At 51.9% G+C, this 27,508-nt stretch overlaps 1 protein-coding gene across 3 annotated transcripts in view; it reads right to left on the minus strand.

Moving 5' to 3' along the window:
• The window catches only part of LOC140476606 (pleckstrin homology domain-containing family D member 1-like), a 158,373-nt gene that overhangs the window by 12,937 nt on the left and 117,928 nt on the right, over positions 1–27,508 (minus strand). For all 3 annotated transcript variants that reach the window (XM_072569460.1, XM_072569459.1, XM_072569461.1), the window contains exons 4-12: positions 23,674–23,750; positions 22,744–22,835; positions 21,764–21,816; positions 20,264–20,358; positions 11,036–11,129; positions 10,682–10,863; positions 10,048–10,180; positions 6,706–6,850; positions 1,462–1,614 (exon numbers count right to left, since the gene is read on the minus strand). In XM_072569460.1, coding sequence (XP_072425561.1) covers positions 1,462–1,614; positions 6,706–6,850; positions 10,048–10,180; positions 10,682–10,863; positions 11,036–11,129; positions 20,264–20,358; positions 21,764–21,816; positions 22,744–22,835; positions 23,674–23,750 — 1,024 coding nt within the window. The remainder of the gene's footprint in view (positions 1–1,461; positions 1,615–6,705; positions 6,851–10,047; positions 10,181–10,681; positions 10,864–11,035; positions 11,130–20,263; positions 20,359–21,763; positions 21,817–22,743; positions 22,836–23,673; positions 23,751–27,508) is intronic.

Raw genomic sequence — 27,508 nt, forward strand, 5'->3', positions numbered from 1 at the left:
GCAGCTCACCGTGTACCCCCCGCCCCACCCCTTCACCATCGCTGACAGCCTTTTGCGGTCCCTCTCGCTGAGCACCCACCCCTCTTGTGACTCTTACCCATCAGGGCCAGGAAGGGGGTAAATCATCTCTTCATCCAAAATACAGGGGCCTTCCCTACAAAATCAGTGGTTGTCGGTACTGAGGCCAATAATACAGAACCCCCCCCCCACCCCCCCCCCCCCCCCCCCACCACCTGCTCTGGGTGGGGAAACAAAACTCATGGCCATTTGGAATGCTGCCAACAGCACCCACTCTCCCGCCCCAAATGTCTTGCTAATTAATACTGCAACGGGCCGCGTCGGTGCCGCTCTCCTCCCAGAGTCTAGACACTGGGGGAAAACGCCAATGGAACTGGGAGGGACAAAACAGAGAGCTGGGATTCGGCACGAGGCGCGGGCAAAGGAAGCTCTGGAAACATCATCAGCAGCAGCACCACAGCGTGCTGCGGTTCACCACCACAGGGGCTGCACTGAGCAACGCCAACGCCATCTTGACCCTGTTTCAGCCCCCAGTTTAGATTACAGTCAGAGCTTTGTCGGCAATGTTTTACCGAACCACACGGCAGGAGGGTTTAACATCAGGACAGAGTGGGCTTGGTGCTCATTCCTCTCAAGAAAGAGGCACGATGACTCAGTGGTTAGCACTGCGGCCTCATGCCGCTAGGGACCTGAGTTCAATTCCCACCTCAGGCGACTGTCTGTGTGGAGTTTGCACATTCTCCCCGTGTCTGCGTGGGTTTCCTCCGGGTGCTCTGGTTTCCTCCCACAGTCCAAAGATGTGCAGGTTAGGGTGAGTTGGCCGTGCTAAATTGCCCATCGTGTTCAGGGATGTGTGGGTTAGGTGCATCAGTCAGGGGTAAATATAGGGTAGGGGGAATGGGTCTGGGTGGGTTACTCTTCAGAGGGTCGGTGTGGACTGGTTGGGCCGAAAGGGGCTGTTTCCACACTGTAGGGATACTAATTCTACTCAAGGAAGCATTGATGCAAACCTGAAGACTTAGTGAAAACGCCTTTGAACTGTTCTGCCAGTTCCCAGTCGGGTTGGCGCATAAAGAGACGGGCAACGCCGACCAGGTGGGACTGTGAATCCTCCGGCACCTCCTCGCGATTCCCGAAAAGGTGAAGTGCCAGCCTGGCAGAAACAGAGCAAAGGCTTGTGGGATTTTTTGTTTTGTTTCCCCTGGTCACCATTACCCCTTTATGGCTGTGTGTGTATGTGTGTGTGTGTGTGTGTGTGGGGGGGGGGGAGGTTCTGACCTGCGGGCACATGGAAAAGCAGGTGGGTGAGTAGGCAAGGGCGAGGGGTAGACAGGAACAGACCTCCCCCCACAACTTGCCACCCCCGCTCTCGGATTGAACCAGCTGACTCAGCGAGCGGGAATCTCTCTCTCTCTCTCTCTCTCTCTCTCACGGTGGACTTACCGAAGGAGTTCCAGACGGCGGTGGACTTCCTCCGACGGAACCTGCAACTCTTGATCCTGCGAGCAGCCGCTCTTTGGACATAGACGGAGTTCTTCATGATGACCGGGAGATTGGCCTCGATCTCGGCTTTCCTGATGCACTCCTCGAAGAACTCTGCCGGGAGACAAGGGCAGCAAAGCATTGAGGCATGCACCGCGCAGTGGTGGGACAACCCACAACCACCTCGGCCATCTCGCCACACCCACAGCCCGCGGACACCCCCGCCAACGCAATATCCCGGGGTGTCAGCTCCCTCCTGCCTTCCCCACCGTTACAACATATTCATCCTGGAACTTCAGTGGGGGTGGCACGGTTGGCTCAGTGGTTAGCACTGCTGCCTCACAACACCCGAGGACCTGGGTTCGATTCCTGCCTCCGTGAGATTTGGAGGTGCTGGGTGGACAACACCAGGTTATAGTCCAACAGGTTTAACTGGAAGGACCAGCTTTCAGACCACAACCACCTATTGAAGGAGCAGCGCGTGTTGGACCATAACCTGATGTTGTGTGATTTTTTTTAACTTGAGCGAGTTTTGAGAAGATTTGTCGCTCAGGTTGAGGTTCTGGATACAGGTTTGCTCGCTGAGCTGGAAGGTTCATTTTCAGACATTTCGTCATCATACTCGGTAACATCATCAGTGAGGCTCCGGATGAAGCACTGTTGGTGTAGCCCGCTTTCTATTTATAAGTTTGAGTTTCCTTGGGTTGGCAATGTCATTTCCTGTGGTGACATCATTTCCTATGGTGATGTTACTTCCTGTTCGTTTTCTCAGGGGGTGGTAAATGGGATCCAAGTCAATCTGTTTGTTGATAGAGTTCCAGTTGGAATGCCATCTTCTAGGAATTCTCGTGTGTGTCTCTCTGTTTGGCTTGTCCCAGGGTGGATGTGTTGTCCCAGTCAGTGTCCTTCCTCATTCATATGTAACGGTACTAGTGAGAATGTGTACATCTTTTTGTGGCTAGTTAACAAACCTTCCAACTCAGCAAGCAAACCTACATCCATTTTTAACTTTGTAGCCTCTGTGTGGAGTTTGCACATTCTCCCAGGCTCTGCAAGCGTTTCTTCCCACAGTCCAAAGGTGGGAGATTGGCCGTGCAAAATTGCCCTTTGCCAAACATTGCAAAGTATCATGTCCAGGGATGCGCAGGCTAGGCGGATTAGCCGTGAGAAATGTAAGGTTATGGGAAAAAGGGTTACTCTGGGCGGCCGGTGCAGAATTAAATGCACTTCTGAAACCCCACCTTCCAAAAGCGATAGTTCCACCCACAATGCAATTGGAAAACATACACATATTGCAACTTTGCAGGAATAAAGTGCCTCTTTCTGCACTGAACTGTGTCCAGTCATCGTTTTAGGACAAGGGCTGGTAGATTTAAAACACAGATGCGGAGGAATTACTTCTCTCGAAGGGTCGTAAATCTGTGGGATTCGCAAACCCTGAGGGGGTCGGGGTGCTGCGACATTGAGTAAATTTAAGGAGTGGTTTTAAATCAGGTTTTTAAGTCATTAATGGGTTGAAGGGTTATGGAGGGAGGGGAGGAAAGTGGAGCTGAGGTCAGGATACGATCAGCCATGATCCTACTAAATGATGGAGCCGGCTGGAGGGGCTGAATGGCCTCCTGCTGCTCCTGGTTCCACAGTGTCCAGGGGTGTGCAGGCACGGTGGGTTAGCCATGAGAAATGTGGGCTTAAGGGGTCTGGGTGGGATGATCTTTGGAGTGTCCGTCCTGATCTGATGGGCCGAATGGACTCTCTGCACAATGTAGGGATTCTACGATCTGGTAGAAGTGAAAAAAACGGACTGAGATGTGTAGGGAATGAGCTGCCAGAGGACGTGGATAAGGCTGGAACATTTAAAAGGCATCTGGATGGGTCTATGAATAGGAAGGGTTTGGAGGGATATGGGCCAAGTGCTGGCAAATGGGACTGGATTATGTTGGGATATTTGGTCGCCGTGGACGGGTTGGACCGAAGGGTCTGTTTCCGTGCTGTCCATCTCTACGATTCTATGACTCTAACTGTCCTCACTCAGAGAGTGGTTGGGGTATGAGTGGTGCAGCAGCGTCAGAAGGCTGAATGGACTACCCAGCTCCTGTTAACCTCTATCACTGTATCGAGAATTTCTTTGATCCTTTGCCAAACCTTGCAGAAGTTATCATTTCCTGCTTTGGCAATGAAGCCAAAACAAAGGATCCAACTGGAATAGTCAGTGTTTTAGCCTCAACTGCGGTCTGGGCCAGAGAATTCCATACGCTAACCCCTCTCGGAGCGAAGACAGTTGGAGTTATAGAGTCTTAGAAATGGACAGCACGGAAACAGACCCTTCGGTCCAACCCGTCCATGCTGACCCAGATATCCCAACCCAATCTAGTCCCACCTACCAGCACCCGGCCCATATCCCTCCAAACCCTTCCTATTCATATACCCATCCAAATACTTCTTAAATGTTGCAATTGTACCAGCCTCCACCACATCCTCTGGCAGCTCATTCCATACACGTCTCAATGCGTTTTTCATTTATTCCAGATCATAGAATCCCTACATTGTCCAAAGAGTCCATTCGGCCCATCAGATCAGTACAGACCCTCCCAAGATCATCCCACCCAGACCCCTTAAGCCCACATTTCTCATGGCTAACCCACCGTGCCTGCACACCCCTGGACACTGTGGAACCAGGAGCAGCAGGAGGCCATTCAGCCCCTCCAGCCGGCTCCATCATTTAGTAGGATCATGGCTGATCTTATCCTGACCTCAGCTCCACTTTCCTCCCCTCCCTCCAACCCATTGCTGACTTAAAAACCTGATTGCAAAGCCTCCTTAATCTTACTCCAAGTTGTAGCATCCAAGCCCCTCTGGGCTCGTGAATCTCTTAGATTTCAGGCCTTTGTTCATTAGAGTTTAGAAGAATGAGGAGCGATCTTCTCAAACCATCCGCAATTCTTAGGGGACGTAACAGGGTAGATGTTGAGAAGATGTTTTCTACTTGTGAGGGAGCCTTGAAGCTAAACACTGTGGGTCCCACAGTGACTCAGTGGTGAGCACTGCTGCCTCACAGCGCCAGGGACCCCGGTTCGATTCCTGCTTTGAGCAACTATCTGGGTGGAGTTTGCACTTTCTCCCCGTGTCTGCTTCGGTTTCCTCCCACACTCAAAAAGGTGTGCAGGTCAGGCGGATTGGTTATGCTAAATTGCCTCGAGCGTCCCAGGATGTGTAGGCAAATGGATTAGCCACGGGAAATGCAGGCTTACAGGGATAGGGTGGGATGCCCTTTGGAAGACCAGTGTGGACCTGATACCTCAAGTGCTGAAAATTGTGTTGCTGGGAAAGCGCAGCAGGTCAGGCAGCATCCAAGGAGCAGGAGAATCGACGTTTCGGGCATCAGCCCTTCTTCTCATGCCCGAAACGTCGATTCTCCTGCTCCTTGGATGCTGCCTGACCCTGCTGCGCTTTTCCAGCAACACATTTTTCAGCTCTGATCTCCAGCATCTGCAGTCCTCACTTTCTCCTCGAAGATGATACCCCAGGTGGCCTGCTTCCACACTACAGGGATTCTATTCTCTCACCATGTCCTTTCATTATAATAATAAAGAGTCGCTCATATAAAACTGAAGGGGGAAGAAATTTCTCCCAGAGGGTCCAGAGAGTTATAGAGGTGAACACTGAAAGTGTTTAAGGCGAGGGGGGGGGGGGTTCGATCGATTTTGGAAATCTTGGGCAGGTGAGGGCCGTGGGAAGCTGATGATAAACAGGCTGGGGCCTGCAGCAGATCACCCACGAACGGTGGGGACATTGGCCAATGCAGGAGTGAACGGCTGATTCCTGTTCCTACGCCTTAGGTCACTCTGTCAGCCAGCCCGGCAGCTTCGAGTGAACCCAATGTTGGTTTGTTTGACTCCGCTGGCTCTCACTGAACTAAGGCGAGCGTTCCCAAGTTGCAGGTGATCTCTCTGCCTCTTTTCGGAGCCCCTGGCCCCGTTGGGAGAGTGGGGGGTTCCAACCTCCCAAACATGTCCTGAGTTCGGCAGCAAAGGAACCCTCTTCTGGATGAGCCTTGCGGTGTTGAGAGTTGGAAAAGCAGGTCAGGCAGCACCCAAGGAGCAGGAGAATCGACGTTTCCACCCTGACGGAGGGCTCCTGCCCGAAACGTCGACTCTCCTGCTCCTGGGATGCTGCCTGACCCTGCTGTGCTTTTCCAGCAACACACTCTCAACTCTGATCTCCAGCACCCGCAGACCTCACTGTCTCCTGGGTGAGCCTGCACTCCACCCATGACAACACACCCACCGGCCTTTAACAGGACAACGTGTGGGAGAAACCAGTGGATGTGGGAGTGGTGAGGTGAGTTTTGGGGAGGACCTAACTGAAGGGGAGTAAGGTGGGGAGAGATACGGAACGCCTAGGCTATTGGAATGGTCTTCTTCCACCAATAAAAGACCACGTGGAGCCCCGAATCCCAGACACTCCAAGAATATATACACACATCCACTCCTCAGCTGCCCTCACACCTTTCACCACGGGCTTTACGTTGACCTGTATTCAACCCAGCCTCGATTCTCAAAACTATTGCCCTTGTTTTCACATTCAACCCATGGCCTCACCCCCTCCTCATTTTGCATATGGCCAATAATCCGACAGACGCTCAGAGCCTGTGGTCCTTCGATCCGATATCTGTCCAGTTGCCCATTCCCCTTCATCCAGCCACCAGTGGTCATGTTTTCAAGTGCCTGGGCCTGAAACCCTCAAATTCCCTCCCTTAACCTCTCCCTTAAGACCTACCTCTTGACTAACAGCTCAGTGAATTTCTTGGCCAACGTTAACGTACTCGCCAACTTGTCGCTGCATCACTGCCATGGGATCTTTCTGTGTATAGCTTGGTGCCACGTTCCCGATGACTGCGACTCATCGAGAAGCCACAAAGTCTTGAACGTTGCCAGACAAATGCAAGTCCTTTCTTGCCATGAATTTTACTTGCTAAGTACTGACCGGGAGACGAGGGGAATGCCAACCTGCCCATCTTCCACTGACCCACAGTCTCTCCATCGGGTGAGGTGAGACAGGACTTCAGTCTCTTGGCTCAAATGAAAGACGGCAGCTCCTCCAACAGAGCAGCAATCCCTCAGTGCCGGGAGGGAGCGCCAGTCTCAATTCCTCCCACAGTGTCTGCCCCTCAGCTCCAGTCACCCTTCAGCTGCCACTGTCACTTACTCCTCAATTCGCCCACATCTCCTTTCATTCGCTCGTTTTTCTCCACCGTACGCTCGGCCGAGCTCAGGCCCTGCTCCAGCCGCTGCAAAGCATCCTCCGCCTCTTGGAGTCTCCGCTCCAACTCCGCACGGGATTTAATCTCCTCCTGGCAGGGGTTGGGTGGGGGGGAAGAAAAGGTCAACTTGCGTAAGAGAGAGCTAACGACATCTGGCACCGACAAGGTCCATCTTTCCATTGCTTTGTCTAACTTATAGCTTGTGTCCAACTCTATCTGGGTTGATCCTCTCAGTTTTGACTCACCTGTCACTCAGGACTGCACTGGCAAACCCAGGTTTAAGTTATAGAGTCATAGAGAGGTACAGACCCTTCGGTCCAACTTGTCCATGTTGACCAAATATCCTAATCTCGTCCCACCTGCCAGCACCTGGCCCAAATCTCTCTAAACCCTTCCTATTCATATACCCATCCAGATGCCTTTTAAATGTTATGATTTGGAAGTGCCGGTGTTGGACTGGGCTGTACAAAGTTAAAAATCACACAACACCAGGTTATAGTCCAACAGGTTTAATTGGAAGCACTAGCTTTCGGAGCGTTGCTCCTTCATCAGTGGTTGTGGAGTACACAATTGTAAGACACAGAGTTTACAGCAAAAGTTTACAGTGTGATGTAACTGAAATTACACATTGAAAATACCTTGATTGTTGAGTCTCTTATCTGTTAGAATGACCATGTTAGATTCACTTCTTTCATAGGTAAATCACAAAACTTTTTTTAAAAAGTTACATTCTCAGACTTTAACAATTGGTGTCAGCCCAGATAAGATGTTGCGATGTTGAAGGTGTTAGCCCCCTGTGTTCCCTGTCTGTGCCACAATGTTTAGACTGATCCTAATCTAAAAAAATGAGTTAACAGAATCTTACATGGATTCATGCAGTTTTTGAGCAAAGTACACTGTAACTCTGCAAGTACAAATTCACCCTACAAGAGTATATGTATTTGTGTGTATCTGGGATTTTGTGCGCGTGGGTGTGTGTCTGTGTGTGTGTGTGTGTATAAAGTGTTTAAGTCTGTGAGAGGATGCATGTGGGAATGTGTGTGTCTGTAGGAGAATGTGTGTGTGTCTAGGGTGGGGGTTGTGAGTGGCTGTTAGAGAGAGTGTATATGTGTGTGTGTGTAGGATACACACACAGCCACTCATACACACACACACAAAAATCCAGATGCACACATCCACATAAACATTTGTGGGGTGAATTTGTACTTGCAGAGTTACAGTGTACTTTGCTCAAAAACTGCATGGGTCCATGTAAGATCCTGTTAACTCATTTTTTAGATTAGAATCAGTCTAAACATTATGGCACTGACAGGGAACACAGGGGGCTAACACCTTCAACATCGCAACACATTACCTGGGCTGACACCAATTGTTACAGCTAACCTGAGAATGTAACTTTTAAAAAAGGTTTTGTGATTTAACACGTGAAAGAAGTGAAACTATCATGGTCATTCTAATAGATGAGAGACTTAAATAATCAAGGTATTTTCAATGTATAATTTCAGTTACATCACACTGTAAATGTTTGCTGTAAATTCTGTGTCTCACAATTGTGTACTCCACAACCACCTGATGAAGGAGCAGCACTCCGAAAGCTAGTGTGCTTCCAATTAAACCTGTTGGACTATAACCTGGTGCTGTGTGATTTTTAACTTTTAAATGTTGCAATTGTACCAACCTCCACCACTTCCTCTGGCAGCTTATTCCATACAAGTACCACCCTTTGTATGAAAATGTTGCCCCTTAGGTCTCTTTTATATCTTTCCCTTCTCACCCTAAACATACGCCCTCTAGTTCTGGACTCCCCCACCCCACAGAAAATACCTTGTCTGTTCACCTGGTCCATGCCCTAGACTGAGGGTAGACTGGGTGGGACTGAGGGTAGACAGACTGGGTGGGACTGAGGGTAGACAGACTGGGTGGGACTGAGGGTAGACTGGGTGGGACTGAGGGTAGACAGACTGGGTGGGACTGAGGGTAGACAGACTGGGTGCGACTGAGGGTAGACAGACTGGGTGCGACTGAGGGTAGACAGACTGGGCGGGACTGAGGGTAGACAGACTGGGTGGGACTGAGGGTAGACTGGGTGGGACTGAGGGTAGACTGGGTGGGACTGAGGGTAGACAGACTGGGTGGGACTGAGGGTAGACTGGGTGGGACTGAGGGTAGACTGGGTGGGACTGAGGGTAGACAGACTGGGTGGGACTGAGGGTAGACAGACTGGGTGGGACTGAGGGTAGACAGACTGGGTGCGACTGAGGGTAGACAGACTGGGTGGGACTGAGGGTAGACAGACTGGGTGCGACTGAGGGTAGACAGACTGGGTGCGACTGAGGGTAGACAGACTGGGCGGGACTGAGGGTAGACAGACTGGGTGGGACTGAGGGTAGACTGGGTGGGACTGAGGGTAGACAGACTGGGTGGGACTGAGGGTAGACAGACTGGGCGGGACTGAGGGTAGACTGGGTGGGACTGAGGGTAGACAGACTGGGTGGGACTGAGGGTAGACAGACTGGGTGGGACTGAGGGTAGACAGACTGGGCGGGACTGAGGGTAGACTGGGTGCGACTGAGGGTAGACAGACTGGGCGGGACTGAGGGTAGACAGACTGGGTGGGACTGAGGGTAGACTGGGTGGGACTGAGGGTAGACAGACTGGGTGGGACTGAGGGTAGACAGACTGGGTGGGACTGAGGGTAGACAGACTGGGTGGGACTGAGGGTAGACAGACTGGGTGCGACTGAGGGTAGACAGACTGGGTGGGACTGAGGGTAGACAGACTGGGTGGGACTGAGGGTAGACAGACTGGGTGGGACTGAGGGTAGACAGACTGGGTGCGACTGAGGGTAGACAGACTGGGTGCGACTGAGGGTAGACAGACTGGGCGGGACTGAGGGTAGACTGGGTGGGACTGAGGGTAGACAGACTGGGTGGGACTGAGGGTAGACTGGGTGGGACTGAGGGTAGACTGGGTGGGACTGAGGGTAGACAGACTGGGTGGGACTGAGGGTAGACAGACCGAGTGGGACTGAGGGTAGACTGGGTGGGACTGAGGGTAGACAGACTGGGTGGGACTGAGGGTAGACTGGGTGGGACTGAGGGTAGACAGACTGGGTGGGACTGAGGGTAGACAGACTGGGTGGTCTCCCAAGTGTTTGCCATTTCAGTGCAGCGTCCTGCTGTCAAACCAGCCTGAGAGCCCAGCACTTTGACTCCCCCCACCCTGTAACTACTCCCCCCAACCCGAACGCCTGGGTCTGACTGACCCACCCAGCAGCGTACTCTCACCTTCAGCTCGCTCTCGGTCTTCTGCTTCTCCGCTGTCAGCTCCGAGAGGGAGGCCTGCAGCTCCTGGGACTGGGTGGAATAAAACTCGCGCTCCTCCTGCAGGGCACAGGCTCTCTTTTCGTTCTCTTGTAGCCTGCAAGGGTTGGGGGGGGAGTGTGGGGGGGAAAGAGGAAGGCAGGCACGTGCATTGATATAGCGCCTTCGCGTCGCACCTCAGGGCGTGCCGGAACGCTCGACGGCCGAGGGAGTCCTTGAAGGGAGGTAACAAACCAACGGGCACTTTGCCGGTTTGGACTCACTCCTGGAGTGCGGCAAATTCAGTTCCTGAGCGCCAGGGCCTAGTCAGAGCAGCAACAAAAACGGGGTGTATTTGTATAGCATCCTTAACGCAGCAAAGCGTCCTTCCCACACACCCCCCCCCCCCCCGCGTGATTCAACGGGAGAGAAAATGTGTTGCCCGGACTATCGAGAATGTCTGAGGAAACGGGGCAGGGAGGGGGTTTGAATGGCTGGGGGAGTTCCTGGGCGTGTTGTGCGAAGTGGGAGGGGGGGGGGGGAGAGACAGAGAGCCATTGCCATTCCCACTTGGAAAAGCCCCAGCACCGCCCACCCCCCCCCTCCCTGTATTCCTCACCTCTCCTCAGCCAGCTGTTTCTCGTCCTGCAGCTTCCTCATCTCCTCCTCGATCTGCTGGAGGATGGTCCTCAGGTTTCCGCTGGACTGGCAGAGGTGTTCGTTCTGGCTGCTCAGTTCCTGAGCTTGGTGCTCGCTGTCCTTCAGTCTGTCCAAGGTCCTCTGCTTCTCGTGAGACAGCGCCTGGGCCGGGGGGGGGGGGGAGAGAAACCAGCAGAGTCGGCCAAGTGAGGAAAACTCCCCCTTCCCTCTCTCTCTCCCCCCCCCCCACTCCCACAAAAGAGGATGAGCCCCTGAAGTGAGACAGTAGGCAGACCCCCCCCCCCCCCCCCCCCCCCCCCTTCCCAAGTCTCACCTCCAGGTTGGTCTGCAGGGACTCTGAGAGATGGTGAAGCTGCTTCTTCTCCTCTTCCACCGCTGTCAGCGAGCTGACCGTCGCCTCCAGCTCCCTGAAACGGGCAACAGCCAAGTCAGCGCCGGGCGGCAAACCCCCAGGCCGCCCTCACGCAAGCTCCCCCCCCCCCAAAAGCCTTTGAGAAATCCCGGGCGTGCCCCCTTCCTCCCTGTTGTAGTGCGGCTGGAAAAGCACAGCAGGTCGGGCAGCATCCGAGGGGCAGGAGAATCGACGTTTCAGGCAGGAGACCTTCATCGGGTATTCCTGATGCTGCCTGACCTGCTGTGCTTTTCCAGCACCACGCACTCTCGACTCTGATCTCCAGTCCTCACTTCCTCCCTGTTGAGGCGGGCGGAGTACCGGCCTCCTTATTTAGCCAAGGGTGACGACGACACAGGAGGAGATTCATACCGGGAACGAGGGGGTTATCTCACGGAGGAGGTTTGGTCACAAATGGGCTTGTTTCCGCTCGAAGACAGAGGGGATGGCTTTTCGTTCTGAAGAGAGAGATCGGACAGACTGGGGTGGGGTGGGGCGGGGGTGGGGGGGGGGGGGGGGAGGTGTGAGAGAGGGAGAGTATGAGATTGAGACAGTGAGAGTGTGTGAGATTGAGACTGAGAAGGGGACATGACCGAGGTGTATCTGATTATAAGGGGCGCAGACGATGTCGTGATTGAAATGAGGTCAGCCTCACAGAGTATGGGTTCCCCGGGCTGGGCCTGTTAATCTGGTCCAATCCAGGAGCCTGGGCTGACAGTCAGAGATACTGACAGTTCATGAGAGAGAGCTGACTCTGAGTGAGGCAGAACTGAAGGTATAGACTGCTCGTGTGTCAGTAAAGGGCGACTTGTTGACAGACACTGGCTTTCTGGAGTTATTTCAAACAGGAAGAGACTCTTCCCCTTGACGAAGGGATGAGTGACCAGGGGCATAGATTTAAGGTAAGGGGGAGAAGGTTTAGAGGGGATGGGGAGGGGGGGAATCCTTTTCACCCAGAGGGTGGTCGCAATCTGGAACGCACTGCCTGTGACAGCATTAGAAGCAGAAGCCCTCAGGACATTGAAGAAGTATTTAGCACTCGTGATGTTTTATTGGCTTTTATTGGTAGAGGAATTGAGTTCCGGAGTCCTGAGGTCATGCTGCAGTTGTATAAGACTCTGGTGCGGCCGCTTCTGGAATATTGTGTGCAGTTTTGGTCACCATACTATAGGAAGGATGTGGAGGCACTGGAACGGGTGCAGAGGAAGTTTACCAGGATGTTGCCTGGTATGGTAGGAAGATCCTATGAGGAAAGGCTGAGGCACTTGGGGTTGTTTTCTTTGGAGAAAAGAAGGTTTAGGGGTGATTTGATAGAGGTGTACAAGATGATTAGGGGGTTAGATAGGGTTGACAGTGAGAACCTTTTTCCGCGTATGGAGTCAGCTATTACAAGGGGGCATAGCTTTAAATTAAGGGGGGGTAGATATAGGACTGATGTTAGGGGTAGGTTCTTCACTCAGCGAGTCGTAAGATCATGGAATGCCCTGCCAGTAGCAGTGGTGGACTCTCCCTCTTTATGGGTATTTAAGCGGGCATTGGATAGGTATATGGAGGATAGTGGGTTAGTGTAGGTTAGGTGGGCTTTGATCGGCGCAACATCGAGGGCCGAAGGGCCTGTACTGCGCTGTATTGTTCTATGTTCTATGTTCTATGTCAAGGCCTACAAGGTCATAGGTCAAGTGTTGAAAGTGGGATTAGAAGAGATCGGTGGGTGTTTCTGGCTGGCACAGACATGATGGGCCGAAGGACCTTTATACTGTCTTGTAGGTACCTAGGACACAAAGACCCGACTGAAGTGTGGACGATCCTGATTGGTCTTCTTGAGATGGACCTGGGAAAGATCTTTCCTCTTATGGGTCAGCCCAGAACTCGGGAGGGATTGGCTTGAAATTCGGGCTCGCCCACAGTGGGATGGAGTTGAAGAGAATGTTTTTACTCAGGAAGTCGTGAGGTGTTTGGGCTGCTCTACCTCAGAAGAGGTGGAGACGGGACCCCTGAATACTTTTTCAGGTGAGGTGTTGGAGATAGGAAAACTGAATTCAAAGAGATCAGCCGTCATCTTATTAAATGGTGGAGCAGGCTTGGGGGCAGAGTGGCCTACTCCCACTCCTTATTGGAAAGTAATATGGGGAATGGTGACAGCTAATTTCTGCACAGTAAGATCTCACAGGAAGGTAAGTGAAAGTATGATCGGATGAGCTGTGTTTCGGTTGGGGCCATTGGGGAAACACTGACACCAAGTCAAAGAAAGAATAATGCGGACAGGTTTTAGAAAGAAACAGACAGAGAGGGAGATTGAGACATAGAGAGGGAAAGTGTGTGTGAGAGAGGGGCACAGAGTGTGTGTGTATGAGAGAGAGGAAGAGAGTGTTTGACAGAGAGAGACAGAGGGGTTGGGGGCAAGAGAATGTGTGTGAGAGAGACGGATAGAGAGGGGGAGAGAGAGTGTGTGTGAGAGGGAGAGAGAGAAAGAGGGTGTGTGTGTGAGTGAGAGAGAGACTGAGATTGACACAGAAAAGGGGATAGAGTGTGAGAGAGAAGGAGAGGGAGAGTGTGTGGGACAGAGGGAAAAAGGGGCGAGAGAGGGAGAGTGTGAGAATGCGACAGAGGGAGGGAGTGTGAGAGGGAGAGTATAAGATTGAGACAGAGAGAGTCTGTGAGATTGAGAGCAAGCGTGTGAGACAGAGAGAGAGAGCGAGTGATAGGGAAGTGGAGGAGAGAGAGAGAGAGAGAGAGAGAGAGAGAGAGAGGGAGAGTGTGAGAGTGAGACAGAGACATAGAGAAAAAGTGAGACAGAGAGAGAGGGAGAGAGAATGGAGTAGTTTAGAGAAATAATTCTGAACTTTAGCGCCCAGTCAGCTGAGAGCACAACTGCCCTGAGAAACATGAAATGTAGGAGGAAGGAATAGGCCACTCAGCCTTTCATACCTACTACACCATCCAATCTGATCAGGGCCGATCATCCAATTCCTGTTCCCGCTTTCTCCCCCATACCCTTTGATCCCTTTAGCCCTAAGAGCGAGATCTAACACCTTCTTGAAAACATTCCAAGTTTTTGCCTGATCTGCTTTCTGTGGCAGAGAATCACACAGACTCACCACTCTCTGGGTGACAAAATCTCAATCCGAAACAGGCTAAGCCCGTATCCTTGAACTGTCACCCCTGGTTCTGAACTCCTAGCCTTCAGGAATATCCTTCCCGTTAGAATTTTATAGGTTTCTATGAGATTCCTCCCCATTGTTCTAAACTCCAGTGAAGAGAGCACGAACCAATCCAGCATCTTTTCATACATCAGTCCTGCCACGCCAGGATAAACGCTTGGTACACTCCCTCCATCACCAGGAGAAAGTGAGGACTGCAGATGCTGGAGTTCGGAGCTGAAAAATGTGGTGCTGGAAAAGCGCAGCAGGGTCAGGCAGCATCCAAGGAGCAGGAGAATCGACGTTTCGGGCATCAGCCCTTCTTCAGGAATGAGGAGGGTGTGCCAAGCAGGCTAAAATAAAAGGTAGGGAGGAGGGACTTGGGGGAGGGGCGTTGGGAATGCGATAGGTGGAAGGAGGTTAAGGTGAGGGTGATAGGTCGGAGTGGGGGTGGGGGCGGAGAGGTCAGGAAGAAGATTGCAGGTTAGGAAGGTGGTGCTGAGTCTGAGGGTTGGGACTGAGACAAGGTGGGGGGAGGGGAAATGAGGAAACTGGAGAAATCTGAGTTCATCCCGTGTGGTTGGAGGGTTCCCAGGCGGAAGATGAGGCGCTCTTCCTCCAACCGTCGTGTTGCCATAGTCTGGCGATGGAGGAGTCCAAGGACCTGCATGTCCTTGGTGGAGTGGGAGGGGGAGTTAAAGTGTTCAGCCACGGGGTGGTTGGGTTGGTTGGTCTGGGTGTCCCAGAGGTGTTCTCTGAAACGTTCCGCAAGTAGGCGGCCTGTCTCCCCAATATAGAGGAGGCCACATCGGGTGCAGCGGATGCAGTAAATGATGTGTGTGGAGGTGCGGCCCCACGCCCAACTCTGCCCCCATGCCCAACTCTGCCCCCACACCCAACTCTGCCCCCACGCCCAACTCTGCCCCCATGCCCAACTCTGCCCCCATGCCCAACTCTGCCCCCATGCCTAACTCCACCCACATGCCTAACTCTGCCCCGACTCCTAGCTCCAGCCCCGCACCAGATCCCAGCTCCCAGCCCTGCCGTGTTTTCACCATCCTTCCAGAACTACCTCTCTCTGAGGATGAACGATCAGTCCTCAGCAGAGGCCTCACCTTCATTCCCCTACGCTCTCGGATTAATGAGTTCAACATGCGGCGAGACATCGAATAATTCTTCTGATGCCTTCGCCTCCGTGCCTACTTCTTCAACTTAGACTCTCACCCACCCTCTGACATCCCCTTCTCCTGCCTCCAACACACCCTATCCACCTGGACACCCCGTGCTGGCCTCTTACCTGCCCTCGATCTCTTCATAGCCAACTGCCGCCACGACATTAACCGCCTCAACCTCTCCACCCCTCTCACCCACTCCAACCTCTCACTCTCACAACGCGCAGCCCTCCACTCCCTCCGTTCCAACCCCAACTTCACCATCAAACCAGCAGACAAGGGAGGCGCGGTAGTTTGGCGCACCGACCTTTACACCGCTGAGGCTAAACGCCAGCTCACGGACACCTCCTCCTACTGCCCCCTTGACCATGACCCCACCTCCCACCACCAAACCATCATCTCCCAGACCATCCATAACCTCATCACCTCAGGGGATCTCCCATCCATTGCCTCCAACCTCATAGTCCCACAACCCCGCACCACCCGTTTCTACCTCCTGCCCAAAATCCACAAACCTGACTGCCCCGGCCGATCCATTGTCTCAGCCTGCTCCTGCCCCACCGAACTCATCTCTGCATACCTCGACACGGTCCTGTCCCCCTTAGTCCAAGAACTCCCCACCTACGTTCGGGACACCACCCACACCCTCCATCTCCTCCATGATTTTCACTTCCCCAGTCCCCAACGCCTTATCTTCACCATGGACATCCAGTCCCTGTACACCTCCATCCCCCATCAGGAAGGATTCAAAGCCCTCCGCTTCTTCCTTTCCCACCGTACCAACCAGTACCCTTCCACTGACACCCTCCTTCGACTGACTGAACTGGTCCTCACCCTGAACAACTTCTCTTTCCAATCCTCCCACTTCCTCCAAACCAAAGGAGTAGCCATGGGCACCCACATGGGCCCCAGCTATGCCTGCCTCTTCCTAGGATATGTGGAACAGTCGACCTTCTGCACCTACACTGGCCCCACCCCTCACCTTTTCCTCTGCTACATCGATGACTGTATCGGCGCTGCCTCGTGCTCCCACAAGGAGGTTGAACAGTTCATCCACTTTACCAACACCTTCCACCCCGACCTCAAATTCACCTGGACCATCTCAAACTCCTCCCTCCCCTTCCTATACCTCTCTATTTCTATCTCGGGCGACCGAATCAACACAGACATTTACTATAAATCGAACAACTCCCACAGCTACCTAGACTACACCTCCTCCCACCCTGCCCCCTGTAAAAACGCCGTCCCATATTCCCAATTCCTTTGCCTCCGTCGCATCTGCTCCCAGGAGGACCAGTTCCAAAACCGTACCACCCAGATGGCCTCCTTCTTCAAGGACCGCAATTTCCCCTCAGACGTGGTTGACGATGCTCTCCACTGCATCTCCTCCACTTCCCGATCCTCCACCCTTGAACCCCGCCCCTCCAACCGCCACCAGGACAGAACCCCACCAACTTCCAGATACATCGTATCATCCTTCGTTATTTCCACCTCCTCCAAACGGACCCCACCACCAAGGATATCTTTCCCTCCCCTCCCCTATCAGCGTTCTGGAAAGACCACTCCCTCCGTGACTCCCTCGTCAGGTCCACACCCCCCACCAACCCAACCTCCACTCCCGGCACCTTCCCCTGCAACCGCAAGAAATGCAAAACTTGCGCTCACACCTCCCCCCTTACTTCCCTCCAAGGCCCCAAGGGATCCTTCCATATCTGCCACAAATTCACCTGCACCTCCCCACACTTCATTTACTGCATCCGCTGCACCCGATATGGCCTCCTCTATATTGGGGAGACAGGCCGCCTACTTGCGGAACGTTTCAGAGAACACCTCTGGGACACCCGGACCAACCAACCCAACCACCCCGTGGCTCAATACTTCAACTCCCCCTCCCACTCCACCAAGGACATGCAGGTCCTTGGACTCCTCCATCGCCAGACCATGGCAACACGACGCCTGGAGGAAGAGCGCCTCATCTTCCGTCTAGGAACCCTCCAACCAAAAGGGATGAATGTAGATTTCTCCAGTTTCCTCATTTCCCCTCCCCCCACCTTATCTCAGTCCCAACCCTCGGACTCAGCACCACCTTCTTGACCTGCAATCTTCTTCCTGACCTCTCCACCCCCACCCCCTCTCCGGCCTATCATCCTCACCTTAACCACCTTCCACCGATCGCATTCCCAACGTCCCTCCCCCAAGTCCCTCCTCCCTACCTTTTATCTTAGCCTGCTTGGCACACCCTCCCCATTCCTGAAGAAGGGCTTATGCCCGAAACGTCGATTCTCCTGCTCCTTGGATGCTGCCTGGCCTACTGCGCTTTTCCAGCAACACATCTTTCAGCTCCCTCCATCACCAGAACGTCTTCCTCAGATAAGGAGATCAAAACTGCACACACAATACTCCAGAGTGCGGTCTCACCAACAGCCCTATATAATAGCAGCAAGATATCTCCTAACTGATGGGCAAAGGGAGTCTGGGGTTAGAGGGAGGCAGAAATTTCACCAAGATGGTGGGAGCTTTCAAAAGGGAGGTATTTGAAAAATATGGGAAATTTGAAAAATTTGAAAACCATGAATTCAGCATAGAACATAGATCATTCCAGTCAGTACAGGCCCTCGATGTTGCACCAACCTGTGGAACCAATCTGAAGCCCATCTAACCTACACTATTCTGTCACAAATCTTGTCCCTTCTTTCCTATAAGCTGTTCCTTGGCTCAAGGAGACTCTGTCCTGGATTTCTTTCAGAGGGGTAATAAACCGGGCCGGGCTCCGATCAGTCTGGTTTGGTGCGGACATGGAAAGGAATTTGAGAGGCCTTTTGTTTATATGTAAACAGATGAGACTTCAGGCCAAAGTGGTCATGTTTCAGAAGTGACCTGTATAAAGAGAGGGGAGTGGTCAACTCGAGCTGAGCTGTGCAGTTCAGTTCAGTCTTGAACTGAGGAGTTCAACAGGGAGCTGTGTGGAAACTCTTTCTCTCTGTCTCTTTCTGCCCTTCAACTTCAACCTGTAAGCATGTGTTCCATTTATAGTGGGTTTTAAAGGGAGTTTGCTTTTTGGGACGGTTGCGTGTATTCAGAACAGCATAATGAAGTCTAGTTTGGGTAGACTGAGTTCTGTAGGGGTTCTTTATTCTGTTCTTTGTATTTCCTTGCATAACCTTGTGAATAAATTTTTGCCTGTTTTAAAATCTAGTCGTCAACCCAGGGCGGCACGGTGGCACAGTGGTTAGCACTGCTGCCAGAGACCTGGGTTCAATTCCCGCCTCAGGCGACTGACTGTGTGGAGTTTGCACATTCTCCCCGTGTCTGCGTGGGTTTCCTCCGGGTGCTCCGGTTTCCTCCCACAATCCAAAGATGTGCAGGTCAGGTGAATTGGCCATGCTAAATTGCCCGTAGTGTTAGGTAAGGGGTAGATGTAGGGGTATGGGTGGGTTGCGCTTCGGCGGGGCGGTGTGGACTTGTTGGGCCGAAGGGCCTGTTTCCACACTGTAAGTAATCTAATCTAATCTATCTTAATCTGGGTAATTTTCACCGTGCACTTACCAAAACAAATTGCAAAGTTCTGGTCTGGGGCTGCCTGTTTAAGAATGTTCTCAGTGGTCTGGCCTAGCCCATAACAATTCCACTCTTGTCCATATGTTTATCCAATGACCATTTAAATGTCCTTAACACTTGGCGAGTCTCCCACTGTTGCAGGCAGGGCATTCCACACCCCTACTACTCTCTGAGTAAAGACACTACCTCTGACATCTATCAGTTTAAAGCAATGATAAGGAGAATGGGTGAAGGCAGGTCTTGATGCCAACTGGAGGTAGGAGGGCACAGGAAGGGCACGAAAGGTCAGAGGGTACAGCTTACTGATTGGTTATCCTTCCAGCTCTCCCCACCCCATCCCAATGGATGCAGCCTCGGGATTGGTCAAAAACGTGGGGTTGCGTTCCCACGGTCGGGAAGAAGAGGCCAGAGTGTAAAGGCTGAAGCAAGAAGTCCAAATGGGTAGGGAAATGGAGGCTGAGAAGGACCAGGCCCTTCTAACAATACTAGCACTTCTCCCCAACCCTGACCAATCGGAATGAACAGAACAAGGGCCATGCTAATTTGCAGCAAGGCCCAAAGCTGCTCCTGACACCATCCAGGGGCTGACTGACTCCCTGCAGTGGCAACCAAGGGCACAGTGAGGGGTCTGGATGGTTTATCCAGAAAGGGGGGGGGGGGGGGAAACGGGGTGAACACCCACTTGCAGGATTGACCCAGGCCAGAGGTTTGCCCCCCCAATGGGGTCACAGGCTGACACTGGAGGGTTCACAAGCTCTGAGTCCATTCTGAGTGAGTTGTGAGCTGCTCCCTCTCTCCAAGAGGCTCCAGATCTCTCAGCTATGACAGAGAGGCCTACAAACCTCAAACTGGGGCAACCGCGGGAAACGGTCTGGATAGCCAGGATTGAAAGACGTTCCGGGATAATCCACAGGAGAGTGGAAGAAACCATCTTTTGGAACATTTTCTATCAACACAAGGGTTGATCAGCTACAGGTTGGACTGAGGGTCAAGAATTATCCAACAGGTCAGGGAGGATCCACGCCTTTAGCCTGACCCCATCCCCCTCCACCATCTCCTCTTCTGCACCCTTCCCCATATAGCCCTCTCTCTCCCCCCTGCCCCATTCCCTGGCACCAAATGCCCACCCCACCCTCAACCCCCTCCCCCACACGCTCCCTACCCTCTCCCTCTGCCCTTCCCCCAGTGATGCTGATGCTGCTCCTCGGGCTAACTGACTAACTGTCCATGCCTTCTGCACTCCCTCCTTCCCCCCCCCCCCCCCCCCCCCGACATTTTACCTCTTTATCTGTTCCTGCTCTGATTTCAAGTCCTGGACCATCTCCTCAATCCTGTTCTTTTCCACCTCCAGGACCTGATTCAGCCGTTCCAGCTCCTGCAACGAGATTAAAATGGATGTAGGTTTGCTCACTGAGCTGGAAGGTCCGTTTTCAGACGTTTCGTCACCATGCGCGGTAACATCATCAGTGAGCCTCCGAATCACGCCTCATCCAGAACCTTAACCTAAGCTATTAACCTTCTCAAAACTCAATGTGATTAAAATGGTGCACCGACATCAGATCCCCCCACAGCACTTCCACCCCATTCCTTTCACCCACCTGCTGAGGAATAGAAAAACATACCCGTTACCCAAAAAATAACTCACCTTCTCCTGCCACCCGATTGTCAGAAAATGGACAATTGGCACGGTGAACTCAAACTCAGACTGAGTGAGAGGGTCAGGGAGCTGACTGTGTGACTGATCTTGTCATCTCCAGCCCCAGGCCGATGTTTTGGGGGCATGGGCTGGATGGGCAGGTGGTGAAATGTGAATTATGTTTTTAAAATTATGTTTCGAGGCGGCACGGTGGCACAGTGGTTAGCACTGCTACCTCACAGCACCAGGGTCCCAGGTTCAATTCCCGCCTCAGGCGACTGACTGTGTAGAGTTTGTACATTCTCCCCGTGTCTGCGTGGGTTTCCTCCGGGTGCTCCGGTTTCCTCCCACAGTCCAAAGATGTGCAGGTTAGGGTGAATTGGCCATGCTAAATTGCCCTTAGTGTTAGGTGTAGGGGTATGGGTGGGTTGCGCTTCGGCGGGTCGGTGTGGACTTGTTGGGCCGAAGGGCCTGTTTCCACACCGTGGGTAATCTAATCTTTAAAAAAAAACTCTATTTATTCTGAAAACAAAGTGGCGGGCGTAACAATTGTCGATTGTTACGTGTGGTCCTGTACGGAAGGAAATCTGCTGTTGTTACCTGGTGCGGCCTACACATTACAGCAATGTGGTCAACTCCTAACTACCTTCTGGGCTATAAATGCCAGCTCAGCCAGCGATGCCCAGATCCTGCGAGCAAATAAAAATAAATCACTGTGGAAACAAAACACATTTTTGCCCTCTTGCACTCATCAGGACAATTCACAAGAATGCCAATTCACGGAGAAACAAACAACCCTTTTGGGGACAGTGCAGATTGGTTGGCAGGTGGGCTGTAGCCATGGAGAAGGCATCCACAACATGCTGATTTTTCGGTTAACAGCAGGCTCTGCTGAATTCAGAGACAAAATGTCTGGCTTGGGAATTTAAATTACCCTTCCATCTTTTCTCAGCAATGCTCAAGTTCTGCCCCACCAAACTGACTATTCGAAAAGAGGTTAGGGAAGTAAAGGTGGAGAGGTAAAGAAAAGGAGAGTAACAACGGTGAAAGAGGGGCTGAATACTGGCATTGCCAAGGGGCCAGTATATGAGTTGACGGTTATACGGGCCCCTTTGGGCAACTCGGCCATCTTAGCTACACTTACCGCCTTCTGTTCTCTCTGCAGACAAAGCTCTTCTGTCTCCTCCATCAATTTGTCTGGGAAAAAAAAAATCCGAATCCGCATTACAACTCATTAATGAATTAGTATCCATTATCCAGAAAGCCAACCCATTAGCTGCACAGTCCCATCAACAGAGTCTCGGCTAGCATTTTTACAGAGCAAGCGAGACGCCGGGGAATTCCGAACGTGGCGGACAGGACCACATTCTGGGATTTCCGCTCCCATTCCCGGGCTTCCCGATTTGTCTGACAGCATGGGGAAAGTGGGGGACAGGCAGTGAGGCCTGTATTCCCGACTCGGCTGACCCCACAGTGAGATTCGACACCTCGTAGCTCCTGCAGGGTTCCTGGAATGAGGCTGGTTGCTCACCGTCCCTCAGATTCATTGCCTGAATACAGCGAGCATTCCAAAGGTGGAAAATGGCCCAGAGTAGAATCTTCGTTGACCAGCATGAACACGATGGGCCAAGTGGCCAGTTTCTGTGCCGTCAACATCAAACTTCAAAAGGCCTTACCAAGGCAACCCATGCCCCACCAGTCTATTCTTGATCATCAGTAAACTGGGGGAGGGGGGGGCACAGTGGCTCAGTGGTTAGCACAGCTGCCTTGCAACGCCAGGGACCTGGGTTCGATCCCAGCCTCAGGCAACTGTCTATGTGGAGTTTGCACATTCTCTCCCATGTCTGGGTGGGTCTCTTCCAGGTGCTCCGGTTTTCTCCCACTGTCCAAAGATGTGCAGGTTAGGGTGAATTGGCCATGCCTAATTGCATACAGTGTTCAAGAGTGTATAAGTTAGATGCATTAGTCAGAGGTAAATGTAGAGTAGTTGGGGAATGGGTCTGGGTGGGTTACTCTTCCGAGGGTCGGTGTAGACTTGTTGGACTGATGGGCCTGTTTCCACACTGTAGGGATTCTCTAATTCCATGACCCACAAGGCAGCTGGGATCCCGACTGAGAGCTGACCTAAGTACTCCTGCTTCTCCTTGGCCAGTTGTAGGCCTTGGGCCTCCAGGCTGCCGATCATCGCCTCCCCGAGCTGGGCATTCTGCCAGGTTCTGTGGACAGACAGAGACACAGAGAGAGAGAGAGAGAGAGAGGGGAAAGGTCAGTACAACAGCATGGACTGAAGGCAATGGCCTCTCAGTATTATCACTGCAGTGTAAACCGAGGGGCCCAGGGAACACTGTGGGGACCTAAGTTGCCATTCTGCTGTGTAAAACTGGAATTCAAATCCAGAACTGAGTGTCCAATTGTGGGGGAAGAGGCCATGCAGCTTGCTAACAGCTTCAAAGGGAGGAATTTCACAGACACGGGGAAGAATGTGCAAACTCCACACAGACAGTCGCCCGAGGCTGGAATCGAACCTGGGTCCCTGGCGCTGTGAGGCAGCAGGGCTAACCACTGACCCACCGCGCTGCCCGTTTCGGCCTACTCCAGGGCCACAGCATTGTGACTGAATGTTAACTGCCTTCTGGGTAGTTAGGGGTGGGCAGCAAAAGCTGGGCCTCGCCAGAGATGCCCACAACCCGTGGGTGAAACAATCAAAAACTAAAACGGTCGGTTCACTGAGAATCGAAGGATCCTTCAGTGCGACTGGCCGCTCTCCAACACACCCAGACTGAGATCTCTCCACGGCCAGTCTAATTGCTGCAATCGATGGAATACAGTGCCGACACTCCGGGAGTTTGATGCTGTCAGTGAGGTGTACAGCAGCCTGTTGTGTTTCTGCCTGCAGTGAGGAACACGGGGAGTCAGACTGAGGCCACAGTCGCCCCATATCCCAGCACTCTGGCCTTCCTGTCCCTTTTGTGGCGGGTCTGTCTGGATCTGATAACCGCCCCCCTCCCACCAACCCCCGGCCCCGGTTTGCAGTGAGCGGTCTGTGGTACTTACACCTTCCCAGACTCCTGCAGCATCTCGAGCCAGTGCTGCTGGTCAAACTCTGTCTCTGCTGCAAGCAGTATGTTCCCCTGAAGAGAAAGTGAAGAGAGTTCACGTTAACCCTTCCTCTCATCACCGGGGAATTGGGTGGGGGGGGCGGGGGAGGAGGCTGAAATCCCGGTGACTCCTTACGTTGGAGACGCATGCACCAGTGGGCGATCAGATCATGTGGGCGGCACGGTGGCACAGTGGTTAGCACTGCTGCCTCACAGCGCCAGAGACCCGGGTTCAATTCCCGCCTCAGGCGACTGACTGTGTGGAGTTTGCACATTCTCCCCGTGTCTGCGTGGGTTTCCTCCAGGTGCTCCGGTTTCCTCCCACAGTCCAAAGATGTGCAGGTTAGGGTGAATTGGCCATGCTAAATTGCCCGTAGTGTTATGTGAAGGGGTAAATGTAGGGGTATGGGTGGATTGTGCTTCGGCGGGTCGGTGTGGACTTGTTGGGCCGAAGGGCCTGTTTCCACACTGTAATGCAATCTAATCTAATCTAATCATGGAGTCACAGAATTGCTAACAGTGTGGAACAATACCATTCAGCCCACTGTTATCCGTGCTAGCTCTCAGAGCATTTTAGCTGAAGAGCCATTCTGGTGCTTCTTGCATCATAACCCTGCATCACGTTTCGATTTAAATAATCATCTGATACTCCTCCTGAGTGCCACAACTGAACCTCCCTCCACCACACTGCATAACCTCACATTATGATCCATCTGCCGAGTTTTTCTTCAAGCTGTCCCTACCCCACTGCAGACTGTTTACATCAATCTCACCATTTGACTTCCCACCTATTTCTGTGTCATCCACAAACATAGCTTCAGCACATTCACTTTCCTTAGACAAGCCATGAATACATGTTGCAAATAATCGTGGTGTGCACCTCACATACTCACTGGGTGAGAAAGGTTTCTTCCTCATCTTGCATTGGCTTCTTCCACACAGCACTTCAATAGTGCACCCTCTGTTTCTCAACTGATTACTGAGTCGGAACAGTTTCTTCCTACGCCCTCTACCCAGGTTGGGAAAACTCAATCAAATCTCCTCTTAACCTTTCCCTCTCCGTGGAAATCCAGACCTCGTTGCGCCAATCTCTCCTCGCACCCGCATTCTCGAGGGTAATGAGATGTATCAACAGGAAAGTGTTTCAATTGAGCATGTTTGGAAGGGCTAGAGGCCAGGATTCCGATCTAAGGAACAACAGGAAGTTGAATTGAGAGACATTCCCTGGTTACGGAATAGAGAGATTACTGGGACTACACCTGGGCTGCCCCTCTTCCTGAGCAAAACAACCCACACACCAATCAAGCCTAGCCCTGCTTCTCTCTCCACTGATGGTGTGCTTCCTCCAGCACTTTCTGTTTTTAAACGAGTCATTGATATATGTTGCAAATAATTGTGGACTCGGCACTGTTCCCTGTGGAACTCCACAGATTGCCATCCTGAAAATACCCCCTTTTTCCAAACTCTCTTCTTTCTATGGGTTAACTAATCCCGTATCCATGCTAATATGCTCCCTCCTACACAATGGGCTCTAACGTTATTAAGGAGCTAATGTGTGCTATCTTATGAACCAACTATGAACCCAGATATATTATATCGACTGGTTCCCCCCCTTATGTGTCCTCCTCAAGTAATGTGTTTCTGAGGCCCATTTCTCCTTCAGGAAGCCGTGCTGACTCGACACCAGTTGCAGTCAGCAGTGCCCTGGAAGAGCACCCAAGAGCAACCCTGGTCAAAGGTCAATGATTTTGTCCAAAGCACTTCTTCACTTTAACAAGTAACTTAATCTTTTAGCTGTGTGTGTATGGAAATTGATGCCACTCGCAAACATCTGGCCTCCTCAGAGAGAGACAATTAGTTATGTGCACATTGTCGGGATGACTACTCGACAGTGAGGTGAGGAGACCATAAAATGTACAGGTATTGTGATTCATCTGTGCTGTTGGGTTGATTCTGTGTCGTTCCAATCCAGCCAACTGAGCGAACTCGTCCCCATGGTTTCTTACATGATACAGAGTCATAGGATTGTACTGTCATACAGCACAGAAACAGAGCCTTTGGGTCCAATGTATCCACGCTGACCAGGTTTCCTAAACTGAACTAGTCTCATTCGCCTGTGTTTGTCACGAAGCCCTCCAAACCCTTCCCACTCATATACCCATCCAGATGCCTTTTAAATGTTGTAATTGTACCCACCTCCACTACCCCCTCTGACAGCTCATCCCATACATGCACCACCCTGTGTGTGAAAAAGGTTGCCCCTCAGGTCCCTGTTAAATCTTTCCCCTCTCACCGTAAACCTACGCCCTCTACTTTTGGACTCCCTTACCCCGGGGGAAAAGCTATTCATGTAATCTACGCCCCTCATGATTTTATCAACACCAATAAGGTCACCCCCCTCAACCTCATATGCTCCAGGGAAAAATTCCCAGCCTCTCCATATAATTTAAATCCTCCAGTCTCGGTAACGTCCTTGGAAATCTTTTCTGCACTCTCTCCAGTTTAATAACATCCTTGCTGTAGCAGAGATGTATTAGTCTGGGGTGAATATAGGGTAGGGGGAATGGGTTACTCTTCAGAGGGTCGGGGTGGACTTGTTGGGCCGAAGGGCCTGTTTCCACAATGTAGGGATCTTAATTCTAACTGAACGCAGTCCTCCAAATGTGGCCTCACCAATATCTTGAATAGTCATAACATGATGTCTCAACTCCTGTACTCAGTGCTCTGACTAATGAAGGCAAGCATGCCTAACACCTTCTTCACCATCCTGTCTGCGCGTGATGCCACTTCCGAGGAACCATGTAGCTGCACCTCTAGGTCTCTTTGTGCGACAACACCTCCCCTGTGCCCTATTATTAACTGTTTGAGTCCTGCCCTGGTTCCTCACACAAAGCGCAACACCTCACGTTTACCTAATGGCTGTGACTCCTCTTTCGGAGCACCAAAATTGGAAGTGAAGTACTTCCTGACGTTTTTGCGACTTGACGACACGGTGCCATTCAGCCAGGCCACTGTCTGAGATTGGCTGCGGCAGCCTTCCAGAAGCTTCCGTGAGGACGGAGCTGGGGGCCTCATGGAGCCAGGGAGCGGGTTCAGGAGAGCTGGCCGCAGTTGGCGGAGGTAAACCGCGGAGACAATATTTAAGAAAGGGCACGTAGGGAGTAATGGGGAGGGAAAAGGGCATGTGGAGTTAGTGAATATTTAGGGAACTTGACTGAGAGGAATCAGCCAACACCAGCAGCGAGTTAGTAAAATATTTGTTTTCCATTCAATGAACCATGATCGATTCGACTGCACTCTGGGTAATTAGATTCCATCAATTATGGGTCCATAAACTATTGCTTGATGTTTTATTCATGTAAATTTACCTTTTCTGGTTTGAAAGACTGTATTGATTCATTCCAAACATTTAATTCATTTGCTGCATTCATTTTACTGGACTTATAATTTGTTTTGAGTCCGTTGAGTGGGCCCTGATACTGTGGAACTGAGCAGAAACTGTGCGATGAGATAGCAGTGACTTGATGGAGCAACTTGTAACCTCATTCACGCAGAGGGTGGTACGTGTATGGAATGAGCTGCCAGAGGAAGTGGTGGAGGCTGGTACGATTGCAACATTTAAAAGGGATCTGGATGGGTATATGAATAGGAAGAGTTTGGAGGGATATGGTGCTGGCAGGTGGGACTAGATTGGGTTGGGATACCTGGTCGGCATGGACGGGTTGGACAGAAGGGTCTGTTTCCATGCTGTACATCTCTATGACTCAGCCACTCAGTTGTACAGTTATTCA

The sequence above is a fragment of the Chiloscyllium punctatum genome, chromosome 4 (assembly GCF_047496795.1).
Source record: "Chiloscyllium punctatum isolate Juve2018m chromosome 4, sChiPun1.3, whole genome shotgun sequence".
NCBI classification, from domain to species: Eukaryota; Metazoa; Chordata; class Chondrichthyes; order Orectolobiformes; family Hemiscylliidae; genus Chiloscyllium; species Chiloscyllium punctatum.